The sequence below is a fragment of the Ambystoma mexicanum genome, chromosome 9 (genome assembly GCF_040938575.1).
Source record: "Ambystoma mexicanum isolate Mex_15411 chromosome 9, UKY_AmexF1_1, whole genome shotgun sequence".
Taxonomy (NCBI): domain Eukaryota; kingdom Metazoa; phylum Chordata; class Amphibia; order Caudata; family Ambystomatidae; genus Ambystoma; species Ambystoma mexicanum.
The window spans coordinates 50,293,467-50,307,203 of NC_090931.1; the positions used below are offsets into that span (position 1 = coordinate 50,293,467).

Here is a 13,737-nt window from a genome sequence, read left to right on the forward strand (position 1 = left end):
TTTATTACAAACGTTTAAAACCGGACAAAGAAAACAGAAAAAAGTACAAGGATTCCTTGAGCGCAATCAGCAGTCAATGATCTCAAAATTAAACACATCCTACACAAACATTTAAAAAGAAAACACGAAGATAGGGATGAAAGAAAACAACAAATGAACTAGACCACTTCATCTACTGCCAAGCCTATAATGTCATCTCGCGAAAGTACGTGTAGACATTCCAGATATCCTATATAGCTTCAACTTGGTCTTTGTACTGAAGAGAGTGATGCCTTTCATTTGCAAATTTAAAAAGGAAGAATTTTACGTTTGGGTTTCAACGCGCGCAACCATTACTTCCAAGATGGTCATTTCCATCACACATAAGCTGCCACCAGTCTTCCGCACATAAGGTTTCTCTCCTCCCTATAAAGACGCCAAGATGGGTTGTTCGCTCTTGACGAAGGGCTGCACAGTGAAGCATAAGGTGTTTCAACCTTTCTTCCACTGAGTTGCATAGTCTGCATTGACCAATGTATTTTGAACCTACTGCCCACATGCTTTCTCTTTCTTTCGTCGTGTACAGATGAATGCAGAACTTCATATACAATCTTCTTCGGTCCAAGTCAGGGAATATTTTCCAGGAGCTGTGAATTTCATTGGCGCCTCCTTTTTCACTTGGTACATTTTTCATGGAGGTGTGAGAGCGGCGCTTATATCGTATGTCGCACACCAATCTCGTCTCCATAACACTTTTCTTTTTACATAATCTGGTTTTTGGTGTAGAATGTCAATACCAATGTCTAAGTCCAGTAGTATATGTTTCTTTATCAGTTCCACGCAAAAATGTCTTCATTTGTTATCTCACAGCCAAGTTCACCAACCTCGCACTCCTCATGAGTTGTATCAATTAAACTTAAAGTTCTTTTTATTCGCAGGATTCTTCTCGTCTACCTTTTCAGTCCAATTGTACGGTTCACTGTATAACTGAGTTTCATATATTTGAACCATGTTGGTTTATTCCCACTTATTAATTCAATGGCGTCCTCCAGACCTTGTTGCTGCTTTATATCTACTACTGTTTGCTTTCAGCTTCTTGGGTTCCTGTAACCACTCTTGTATTTTACTTCTCTTCGTTCCATTCTTCTTCCCCTCCCCAAGCAACCCTGCTACCTGTATCAGTGTCGGTCTGCTCCCTGGAGTTGGTGTTTCCACGTGGCAACCCCCTTGTGTCTGCTTCTCTCTATTGCTTTCCAGGGCCGCTCCAACGGCTCCTCCGGTAACTTCTGGTTCTCTTCTCTATGTGGTGTAAGTGTGCAGAAGACTGTGACACTGAGGGGTCATTGTGGTTGGCATAAACATTTATTCAAGTGAGAAAATGAAAAGGAAACCCTATCTCTAAAAGGGGGTTCCCTGCATCAACCAAAATGACTAATGTCACAGTCAGGATGTCAAAAGCAAGAGCCCTCAGTCCTATGTCAGATTTGGAAAGTTCTCAAAGTTCAGTCTCAAGTGTTGGGGAATGTCTCCCTTCCTCAGCCTTCCTCGGCTTTTGGTACAGTTCCTCAACTGCTGGGGGATGGGCTCCCTTCCCCAGCCTTCCTCAGGCTTATAACAAAGTTCAGCAATTGGTGGTGGAATGTCTCCCTTCCCCAACTGGCCTTTCTCAGGCTTCTTCTCTATCTTTGGGGGTCCGAGACACTGGATGACAACCCTGGTCCCTTTTGTTACCAGGCCCTGCGACAATGAAGATTGGCTTGGATGCTTCTCCAAACTGTGCTGGGTCCCTACCCCAGATGGCAGTCCTGGTCCTTTTTTTTCACCAGGTCTGACGACAATGAAGATTGGCTTGGATGCTTCTCCAAACTGTGCTGGGTCCCTGCATCTGATGCCAGTGCTGGTCTCTTTTTTTTACCAGGTCCTGCCACAAAGAAGTGTGTCTTGGATGCTCCTCCAAACTGTGGCAGGTCCCTGACCCATGTTAGCAGATCTGGTTCACTTCTACCAGGCACTGTGATGATGAAGAGGAGTTTGCATGCTTCTCCAAACTAGGGTAGGCCCCTGTCTCTGGTTGGCAGACCTGGTTCCCATCTCTACCAGGTCTCTTAGTCTCAAACACACACTTGGTTTACTCTCCTGCCAAGTACTTTCTTCATATGTATTATTCTCACAGTTCTCTTCGCCTCATCCTCTCTTATTCGACAGCCCTGGGTCGTCTTCTCTCCAAGTGCTGTCACGAAGAAAATTAGGTAGCCTTGTTGCGTGATATGTTGTTTTCATGTAAGGGTGCCAGACCCTTTTCTGTTTGTTATAGTGTCTTGATAATGCTTCACTAAATGTCCCATAGGTGTTATCCTCTTTTCCCCACTTTCCATGCACTGTTGACTTTAGAGATCCTTGTACCCTTGTACCCTCTGGGGACCCCAACCATAGGCTGAGCCACCCAAATACCTTTAGAGTCTTGGCTGCAGCCCTCCTGTTGGACGCAGACTTCCCACTGTCTCTCTTTAGCTCACCGGTGCTTTGGGACACTTCTCGGCTTGCCGCAGCAGCTCCACAGCTCCTGACTCTGCTCGGCGTGTCTCTCCCGGCCGGATTGTGTGGTCCTGCAGTGCCGTGCTTCTGGTGCTCTCCCCAGCCAGCCTTTTGGTGCTTTTGGCATCTTCCCTGGACACTGTGATTCTCGCCTTCCAGCATCCTGGTCTCCCCTGCCGTTTTCCACGGTGAGCATCCGCCAAGCTCTCGGTATCTGCAGGGAGGTTCTGACACTCAGGTGAGTCCATTGTAATTTTTTATGTTAGCATCCAGTAAGGTCTGTGTTTGGAGACTAGACCGTTCATACAAGTTCATCTGAGTTATCTCTGTGGATCCGCACCTCTTCCTCGTCACATCATCTTGGTTTGGATATTCGTGATAGCTACCTCTATTCTTCCTCGTCTCAGTCCTTTCTACTTGTTGAATCTTCTAGACGTACATGGGATAGGAGGAAACGTATGGAGAGAGTGGGGGTGAAGGAGACGTGTAGGTGTTAGGTGGATACTGCATTCTCCCACATTCGTCATCACTAGTGCCATAGGGGGCTTCCCCTCCCATGAGATCCACCCACTGAGTACAACCCCCAGGGGGACTATCAGTAGCGGCCTCACCTCTCTGGCTTCATGGCCAATACGACGTACCCTCTGCTGCTATTGGCTCCGGTAGTTGTCATGTCTCAGCACAGACTCGAGGCTTTGTTCCTTGACAGGATTCCTTTGTCAGCTTTCGTCAGCGGGCTCACAGCCCACCATGGCCTTAGTGTGGTCCCATCACCAGTGGAGATGGCTTTTCTGCTTCTGTCTCTGCAGTAGCATCTCCGCTGCATGTATTTCAGGCCCTCTGGTGTCCTTCCTTATATTCTTGCGTTACTGCCAGTTCCGCAGTAGTGCACGACTCTGCCCCTCCAGGATGGCGTGTCATCAGAGGCTCACCTCTGCGCTGGCTTCTCTCTCTCTGGGTTCTTTTCCCTTTTATGTTCACTATATTCTTTCAGGTAAGGGGTGTGTCGTTCCTCCTTGTATTCGGAATACGCTCCAGCATTGTGGAACGCCAAAGAGAAGGGTACAATGTCACTGCTTGTTATAGGCAATATAGGTTTACTAGTATGTTTCTAAATTCCCACATAAGCAGATCTTGTCTTCATGGAAGGGAGTTTCATATGGGAATGGGAGTCCTTGTCCCCTATAGGGGAGTCACTCCCAGTGAGGTACCTCTTGCTCAGACCCCTAGAGAGGGTCTTGCTTAGCAGGCTCTGCTCCCTAGCCTCAAAGGGGTTGGCTCCCCCTGGGGAGACGCAACAAATACTTCAGATTCATCAAAGGTTTTGAAAGTGCTATGAGTGGGGACAGGAAGCCAGTGTAGAGATTTCAGGGTCTGTGTGACAGCGTACAGGGACTTGGTCCTGGTGTATCATCTTTTAAAGATGCGCTGGACCACTTGGAGCTCATGATGTTATGGAAATCTGTGAAGCAGAGAGTTAGTATATCGAGTCAGGAGTTGATGGGCATTTCCTTTATTTCTGGGTGGTTCAGAAGGGGATGCCAGCAAGTAAGCGGGAGGCAATGTTGGGATAAGCTGAATACAGTGCTGATTTAGGTGCACTTGAGCAATTTTACATTTGTGGATATCACACCATGGCCCAGCATGAGTGGTGCATTTTGACTTGCAGGAATATTCGTGGTGCATATCAGAGGTGTCGAAGAATTGATTTTTTAATTTTATTTCATTGACTTTCCTGAACCTCTGTAGCTTTCCAGATCCTGGAATTCATGTGGCTTGCTAGTGATACATAGCTAGCTTTGGGTGTCATCAACATAGGTGTTGTGCCCGCTCAGGGCCTGCTATTAACGACTCAGAGCCGGATTGTCAACGTGACCTCCTTTATTCTCTTCCTTAGATCAAGTCACCCCTTCCTCTCTTCCTCCCGCCTCCCACCATCCGGCACCTAGCCCTCAGCCCTCAGTCCTTCCTCCTTAGTAGTTAATAGTCAATAATGGCTTTCAGGAGGAGTTGCAGTGGATACTGGACAGTACCAGCAACACCTGGTATCCTTGTAGATTCAATAGAAGATTTGATGGGAGTTGCAGAGGTAGAGGCCCAGGTAGAGTACCTCAAAATGGACAGAGAGAAAGGACATTCACTTGATTAATCAGTCTTCCATATGAAGATGGCTGAACACGTTGACTCTGTGGGAGGCAGATAGACAGAGCCCTCTCCAGGCCCATGGTTTGCTCCTGAATCACAAATGAGTACTTAGACGGGTCTCTCTCATGTGACAAAGACGCAGACATCCATGATTTTGGAGAAGAGACACCTTGTGGAAACTCATCTTAAGGCATTTACCTTCTGCCATCTGCCCCTCGGGTGCAGGAGGCATCAATCTTCTGTGTGCTTTGCCTGGAGTAAAGATGGAGTGACCCCTCAGATGCAGGAGGCATCATCCTCTGTCTGCTTTGCCTGGAATAAAGGTGGAGTGACCCCTCAGATGCAGGAGGCATCATCCTCCTGTGTGCTCTGCCTGAAGTAAAGATGGAGTGACCAGAGAACAAAATGCACTGAATGTCCTCGAACATGGCCACTGCATCTCACATCAACACTGAGGAAACCGCTAAGGCTTATTCAGAACTTAATTTTTCAAATCTAGGATTCTCTTGACAAAAATCAGAAACTGTCCCTTAACCTCCCTATAGCTCTGCATTCTCCTGGTCATCCTTATAACCTGTGTAAGCTCATAAAGCTGCTACTAATGTCAAAGCTTGCATAACCGGTTGTATACTAATTGACCTTTTCACAACTGACCTCACAAGAACTGACCATGGGAGAATTGACCTAATTTAAAAGGTCAATTAGGACATATATGCAGGGGGAAACCTCCCGCAACCCCCACCCAATCCAAATACCTGCAACCCCCACCCAATCCCCTTATATTATTTATAATCCAAAACCAACCCAATATATATGTAAAATAACTAAAATAATATAAAGGTCAATTGCGCAGAAAGTCAATTGGGACCACTATAATTAGGTCAATTAGGACAAAAGGTTAATTGTAAAAGGTCAATTTGGGTAATAGTGCATAACCAGATACCTCAATGTAAAGGTTATGAACTTCATTTATGATGTGCTTGTGTCCTTAGTTCTTTGTCACTTTGAGTTCACTCTTGCAAGCAAGAAGGTGCATGCACTAACGCGGGGATCATTCTTGGGAGTGAATTATTTTTTAAGAGCCGACCCATTAGAATGGGGATGCAATAGGGAGGGGGGAATAAACATGTGGCTGTGGCCTTGTCTGTTTCCGTCAAAGAGTTCCAAACTTAGACCAGCTTCGGCAAAGTAATAACTACTGGGTTGAGCTTTGCACCAAACATTGGTAGACATCGCCAATGTCAAGGTTCTGGGCCCATTGACGAGAATGTACAGGGCAGGCGGCAAGTGGGTAAAAACCCTCAGTGAGGCCAAATTATTCTTGGGCATACCGCACAACTCATGGTCATGAGGGGAAGCCTGTGGTGTCGGCAAGCATGTTGCCTCTAGGAACCCATGGAATGCGCAGTGGTGATAGAGGTGCGCTAGAATGAGTTAGACACTAGATGGACTCCAGGTCTAGAAGCCTGTGGTGTAACCTCATCTCATCTCTGATGCCTTCAGCGGAGGAGCTATGCAGGTTGGCAAATTGATGTGCCCAGATACCGCTGTGATGACAGAGATGAAGAATAAAGCTGTGGAGGTCTTTGGGAGTCCAAGCACCTGGACCCGAGAGGTGTGCCAGGAGGTTGGAACGGTCGCTGGTAAGTGCTGATTACACGTTGTCTCAGTGTCATTTCTCAGGAACTTATAAACTGATGTATCTGCCCAGGATTGAAGTTGTTACAAAGTTTTCTTTTTCTATATTTCATTATTAATGAGTATCCACTCTGCGTGTGCTAATGGGATCATGAAGATACTGTACACTATGATTGCACATGGGAGTGTGTGCTGAGCACGCAGGTCACTCATGCAAGGATATTCTTTCACTGAGTGATCACAGGAAAGCCTCACTCTGAACCTCAGGAGCCTGCACTAACACCTCAAGATCCAATATATGCGGATATCTGTGGGAAGAAAACCCCACCCTCACGCATTCCATCCTCGGCCTGCCTTGATTCGTGCATTTCTCACCTCTTATCTATGCAATGTTTGATGATTTTCTTGTGCATGCCTCACTAGTGCCAAAGGTCGACCTGACCCGGTCACCACAGAAGCTCTGGTCGGTTGTTACTCTCAACTCTTTACCTGTACTCATCCTTTCTGGCACAGCACTAGATGTATTTATCATTCAGTGCATCGCAGGCGTTCCTGTCCTGTCCTTAGCACTGAAGACGTAGCGTTGAGGACATGACATGAACAGGTGCCCTCAAATATTGTCTTCCTCTTAAAGAGTTCTGACTTGGGCATCTAAACTCCACACCCATTGGATGTCTGAAGGTGTTTGTAATATTAACCCCCGCCTTCACTGACACACACACCCACAGGCATTTAAGGTGGTTTTGGGCTCAGGAGACTGTCCTTTGGTTCCAAATGGAATGTGAGGGCTCATAAGGAGGGGTCTGTGCCTATAACTCTGATTGTGTCTGTTGCCAGAGTCTATTAGCCTAGAACCTCATGGTTGATCGGAGAAAAATTAAGTAAATACAAAAACCTTTGCAAGATGGCTGCCAAGCAAATGACACTCGGAAACCATGGGTGCACAGTCGCCATTAATCTTGTGAGATTGTAGTGAGATTGCCCAGTAGGAGTGTGGGGACATCCAGAGTTGCCTACAAGAACTTGACAGCCATCAAGTTTCACAAGATGTTGGGCTTCACTGTTCTTTTCTTCCCAGCAAGCCTTCAATCCAGATGGTCTGTCAGGATCCCTAATTCAAACCGGTGCTAACAGTTCAAAGGGGTTATTTACATATGACTTCCCAGTACAGCATACTAAAAGCACAAGATACTTTCTAAACATCTAGTACAATGGCCTGACCTGTTTACGCCAGAGTTCCGCACAGAGATGGGTTGGTTGTCCTTTGGCATTTATACTTAGTCCTCTGAGCTGTAGAGAATTATCCTTGTGTTCACTCAACTGCAGGCTCTCATAAACTCTGTGATTTGCCCCAACTTACCCAGCCCTCACATTCTGGGAAAAAAGATGGATGCTGTGTTTCTCAAGGACGCCCTTTATGCAAGAACTCACACACACACAAGCACCAACACATGTGTAATATGTAAAGTAAATACAAAAACCTTTGCAAGATGGCTGCCAAGCAAATGACACTCGGAAACCATGGGTGCACAGTCGCCATTTAATTTTGTGAGATTGTAGTGAGATTGCCTTGTAGGAGTGTGGGGACATCCAGAGTTGCCTACAAGAACTTGACAGCCATCAAGTTTCACTAGATGTTGGGCTTCACTGTTCTTTTCTTCCCAGCAAGCCTTAAATCCGGATGGTCTGTCAGGATCCCTAATTCAAATCGGTGCTAACCGTTCAAAGGGGTTATTTACATATGACTGCCCAGTACAGCATACTAAAAGCACAAGATACTTTCTAAACATCTAGTACAATGGCCTGACCTGTTTACGCCAGAGTTCCGCACAGAGATGGGTTGGTTGTCCTTTGGCATTTATACTTAGTCATCTGAGCTGTAGAGAATTATCCTTGTGTTCGCTCAACTGAAGGCTCTCATAAACTCTGTGATTCGCCCCAACTTACCCAGCCCTCACATTCTGGGAAAAAAGATGGATGCTGTGTTTCTCAAGGACGCCCTTTATGCAAGAACTCACACACACACAAGCACCAACACATGTGTTGCACCAAGACTCACTCTACATTGACAATGTGCTCTTAAAATACTTCCTTCTCACATTTACCAGACAAAGAGAAAATGAACATTATTCCCCCGACAATGTTTTTACTGACAATATAAGGACTGGTAAGCTGCTAGTGGTTCTACGTGGGATGTAAAGCAGACTCTTTGCCAGGCGTCTGAGCTCCAGCTGTGGACTGATAATCAGTTTAAGGAAATCCCCCTCTCTGCACTCAGCACCAGCCTGATGGCCAGGTCTCTTCCTCTTAACAGTTCTGTAAATTATCACTGCTTGGCTAGGCCCTGAAGTTCCAGAGCAGGGCCTTGGTACTCCCACCTTATTTGACTCCTCTGATCATTAGCATTGTTCTAGGGTAGCCCACTTAACATGTTAGGATTTTGTGGGGTTTCCGCTCACCTCTCCATCACACACTGTGTCCTCCCAGATATGCACTCCAAGCCTCCATGGGACTGTTTCTACATCTGTAAATCTTAACTTCCTGACCCTCGTCTTAACACGCTTGGCCTCGCTTGATCTCTCTGGATCTCTCTGGTCCAGGGGTCTTCAACGTTTGGCTCTCCAGATGTTTTGGACCACAACCCCTACCGGCCCTAGCCAGCCTAGCCAATAGTGGAGGATCATAGGAGTTGTAGTCCAAAATGTCGGGAGAGCCAGAGGTTGCAGTCCCCCCGGCAGTCATTATCCATATGTACAGGTGCCTGCATTGATGAAGCACTCTCTTTGTGTTTAGCTGGCCTGACAGTTGCTGACATTTCCCAACTTCCAGCGAGTGTGATGCCCTTTCTGACACCAGAGGCCATCGCAATGATTCCACCCAAGGTGTTTTCGGTAAGTACCCTGAGTGGGCGTCTTTTGACAGATGAGGAGTTGGTGTCAGTTTAATAGATACAGAGTGTGAGCTATTGGTGGAAACTTAACATTGAAGAAGAGAACCGACCAACTTCCATTTGCCTGGGAAAATGTTCAAATCATTACTTTTTACACTTTCCTTATTTAGGTGCAAGATATGTCTTGTGAGTGTAATATGTCACCTACAATCACTCTAGTTGTCAGTCTAGAATCTAGCTGTCACTCCCATGGTCACTCCTAAAACCAGTCAGCAGAATATAATCAGACATTTAAAAAAGTTATTTTTGAGCTTGTAGGATTTTATGTAACAGATGACAGGCTACACGTCATCGCCAGATAGTGCTAGAGGAACTAAGCCATGACTGCCCCAGCATATTCGTAGAGTGGCGTCCCTCAGAATATTAGGTTTTAGGTTGGGACTCAACATACTTCTAGAAATCTGAATATGCTAAGGCCGCTGCAGGAATAACTCATTCCAACAGGGACCGTCCCTAAAAATTAGATGAATGCCTGGCCTTGAAAAAAACAAGACACAAACCCATGTCCTTCTTAAACAGCGCTTCTAACCCAGCTTCTTTTCGCTTTCCCGAAGTCTCTCACGCCTGCTCAACTGATGAACCTGGGTCCTGAAAACCTTTCCATTGTATCTGACCAGCAGAGAAGCTCCCTATCAGCCAGTCAGCGAGACGCACTTATGGCCGATCCAGGTTCTTCTGTCGGCACCGATTCAGGTAAGTGCCAGTAGAACGAAGGCCGCGCTGGTGGGGGTGAGGTGGCGTACTGGTGCAGTGGGCAACATCATTCTCGGGTACAGACATTCCTCTGCCAGGCAAGGGATCAGGGTTTGTATCTTCTCAGCTGGAGTTATCAGATCTTCAGGAGGTCATCCGGTCCTAGGGTAATGGGTGTACAGACTCAGATAACACAATCACATATTCATGGATAGAGTCTGATAATGGCGGAGTCCCACACAGGATTCTTGGACTCTTACTCAGCCTGAAGCATGCGATTCTCAGACTCACATTTCACTTGGCAACACCTGCAAGGCAGCCACTTGGGCCTTGCTGCTTGCTTTCTTCAGGCACTTTCCCTTGGACTCAAACTTTGGATCCAATGATGGGTTTGGTCCAGGAATTCAGAAGTACTAAGTAGACTTGCTCTAAGTTGCAATGCACATGTTTTTTCATTGCAAGCATGCACACGTGGGGTGGGCTGAGGTCATGTGCATGAGTACATTACTCACTGCTGTGAGTCCTGTTTATATGAGTCTTTGTTTCTGCTTCTTTTACATGTCCCAGCCATTTGTTTCTCCTCTCTGCCCTCTTCGTATGGCTTTTTCTGGTGTACAGAGGCGAGGGGGCAGGGGGCGAGGGCAGACAGATGGATAGTGGCTGCAGGTGCGTGGCACTAGTGGTAGTTTGCGGTCTGACTACAAAGCTTAGTTTGGCCAAACATTCCACTTTCCCCTACCTGATAGGTGGCCCTGCATCTGTTGCAAGGGTGGGGACTATGAAGGCTCTGCTCAGGAACCCAGAGTTGAAGACTAAACACTTTTTGCTTTAAATCATGGAAATGTTTTCATGATCGTTTTATAAGGTGCTTCTGTTTGTAGAACAGAATTCTATTTTTAGTTTATCTTACACATTTCCCGTTTGCACACTATGGGTCTCATTACAAGTATGGCGGTCTGGAAGTAAGGGTGCCGGTGCCGGTAGCAACGTACTGGCTTCCTTTCCAGACCATCATACTACGAGAATGCCGGTAAGGGCCACAGATCCCCCAGCAGGCCTGACCTGCCGGGTTTTCAGGCCCCTACCAGCATGTCTCTCACTGAAGCACCAGCACTGTTAGCAACTGGTGCATCAGTGACCCCATTTCCTATGGGACTCCAGGGAAATGGGGAGTAACCCTTACCGCCGCCGCTTGTGATATCCCAGTGCCTGGTAAGGGTGTTACGGGGTTGCCAGTAACTCAGTAAGGGTGTTACGGGGTTGCCAGTAACCCAGTAAGGGTGTTACGGAGTTGCCAGTAACCCAGTAAGTGTTTTACGGGGTTGCCAGTAACCCAGTAAGGGTGTTACAGAGTTGCCAGTAACCCAGTAAAGGTGTTACAGGGTTGCCAGTAACCCATTAAGGGTGTTACGGAGTTGCTGGTAACCTGTCTACAGGTGAGTTTTACCTGCAACCCTGTAATGAGGCCCATATATGACTATGCACGCTTTGGATGTTTTGATGCTAGCCTCATTCCCATGCTACATCTGCTCTTTGACAGTGACGGCCAGGAAGTTTTTTTGCTGTGGATATTTCTCATAGTCATCTGATGCTACCACTCTCTATGCTTATTCACCAGGTCACCACTAATGACTTCTCTTCACTCCCTGCAGGGTCTGCACACTGGATGCCTATGAGCGCTTTCACCCTGGTGACCCTTAGCTTACTGGTCACGCTGTAGCTGATGGGACTGACAGATGATGGGCCTGGAGGCTGGCTCCCCCGTGGGTTCCCACCTACACCGCTCCCGTTGTTTGATCCCGATGACACGCCTGGATGTGTGAGGGAGAAATATGGACTGAGCCGGCAATAGGGAAGGGACTTGGGCTTCTCTGGAAATCAGCCTAACCTATACAGGCTCATCATGGACTAGACCATAGCACTAGGACAGAGACAAGGGGTGCGCCCTGTGTAGCACACAGCTCAAAAGGACCAAAGCGATTGATCGATAAAGATATAAGAGAAACTGCTCAACATATATATTTTCGTTCTTTCTTAATGTTTGTAAAAAGTTTAAATGTGCCTGAAAGAAAATGAAGGCCCTCTTTAACAAGGAAATGAGCAAAATCAGATTAAATACTGTAATATAGTAACTTTTACATTGTCAATCATTTGCACTCAGTCCTGTTCTTCATTTTGCTAGGTGTAAACTTTGAGTACTGTTCAATTGAAACCGGTGGAATCATGACAACCAAAACCTCTGCCTTTTCCCCTCCCAACCTGAGAAGCCAATTTAACCTGATTAGGCTTCATGGTGATTTGTTTTCTGTCCAATGAAATTGTGGAAAATCTGTTGTGTACATTTGTAAAAGAGCCAATCAGATTTCAGGCAATCTGGCGGCATTGTCCCTTATCGATGGGTTGAGTACCATTGCTCGCTTTCCATCAGAAATCCTCTTCCTTGTTCACTTGGTCTGTATTTGGGACATATAAAGGAAAAGTGGAATTTATCATGCATGTATACTCACACACGCATCATTTTAGGAATAAGCTAATGGGGGGTCTAGTATTCCTTGAGATGTTTTCAGATCAGTGTTGTAAATGTTCTCCCATTGGCTGGTCATGCTGTTATTAAATCTGCTATTGCATCATATCCTCCTGCACTTGTCAGGAAGTAATGTTCTCGCAGTTGACAATTAATAGCCACAATTATATCAATGACCTCAAAACAATGCTATTCTGTGAAAAATATATTTTGGATTAGCCATGTTCTTTGTGCCAGACCATCCTGTACTAATCAGTTTAATAGGATAGGGCTAGCCAGAGTTCAAGCCATGAGTGACCTCTATATCTACATCGGGAGTACTCCAAATATTGAGATATCTGTCGGTGGGAAAGAAGAAAGCATTGCAACTTCTGGGGAGTGGGGGAAACGGCATTGCAGGTACCTGTAATGTTTTACTGGAAAGGTGATGGGAAGTTTTCATTCAAATTGGTTATATGGTGCACTTCCCTGAAAGTGACCAAAGTAAATGTGTCGGTCATATGTGCAAATGTGCATTTCATGTTATCACTGCTAGAGTGAGCTGTTGATTTATGCATACACATATAAGGCTTCAAGTTCATCTTCCCCTTTAAAACAAAATGTTTATTTCAATAATGATAACATACATTTAGCTGCAGAAAAGGCTCAAGGCAGGGATACCACTTTAACTGCACACTTCAGGTTGCATACACTAAGATCATATATGCATTAAAAAAACATAAACAGAAATTCATTTGATTAAGCATTATTTCTCTAACAAAATAAATTACTTTTTTTAAATCTACTTATGTTTTATGTAATTATTCAGTGTAATATTTCTTGATATGTATTATTATATCAATAATAGTCTTCATGTACGTTGTAAACTTTATTTGACTTCAATTTACATTATTTTATGATCTCATGTCGACATCAAATCATGCTGCACATGAATTGTATTACTTTAACATCCCTCAGCATTATGTATTTGAGTCCAAAACCCATAAGTGGAATCCTGGACTATGAGGAGCAGATACAACAATTGGCCATATGTACTATATTGAACTTTCAATGGATTCTGTGAGATTATGTTTGAGGTTACTATTCCTCCACATAAAATGAGTATGATACCTTACAAACATTGATTTTCTGTTAACATAGATTACGTTAAAATACACCACATAAAATATTTACACTCTAAAAATGTCTTCCTTTACGCACATTGGCCTGTGTACACAGGCTTTTTCACTAGTTTATTTATAAAGGATCTAGTGTTAACTTCACACACAAACAC

General features: G+C 45.3%; 1 protein-coding gene across 1 annotated transcript in view; it reads left to right on the top strand.

Annotated features, from left to right (window-relative positions):
- LOC138487640 (otoancorin-like) overlaps positions 1 to 13,248 on the top strand; it is a 245,406-nt gene extending 232,158 nt beyond the window's left edge. Inside the window, exons 22-25 of the mRNA XM_069614128.1 lie at positions 6,163 to 6,302; positions 9,091 to 9,188; positions 9,802 to 9,940; positions 11,593 to 13,248. Coding sequence (XP_069470229.1) covers positions 6,163 to 6,302; positions 9,091 to 9,188; positions 9,802 to 9,940; positions 11,593 to 11,660 — 445 coding nt within the window. The 3' untranslated portion in view covers positions 11,661 to 13,248. The remainder of the gene's footprint in view (positions 1 to 6,162; positions 6,303 to 9,090; positions 9,189 to 9,801; positions 9,941 to 11,592) is intronic.
- Positions 13,249 to 13,737: the final 489 nt, after the last annotated feature.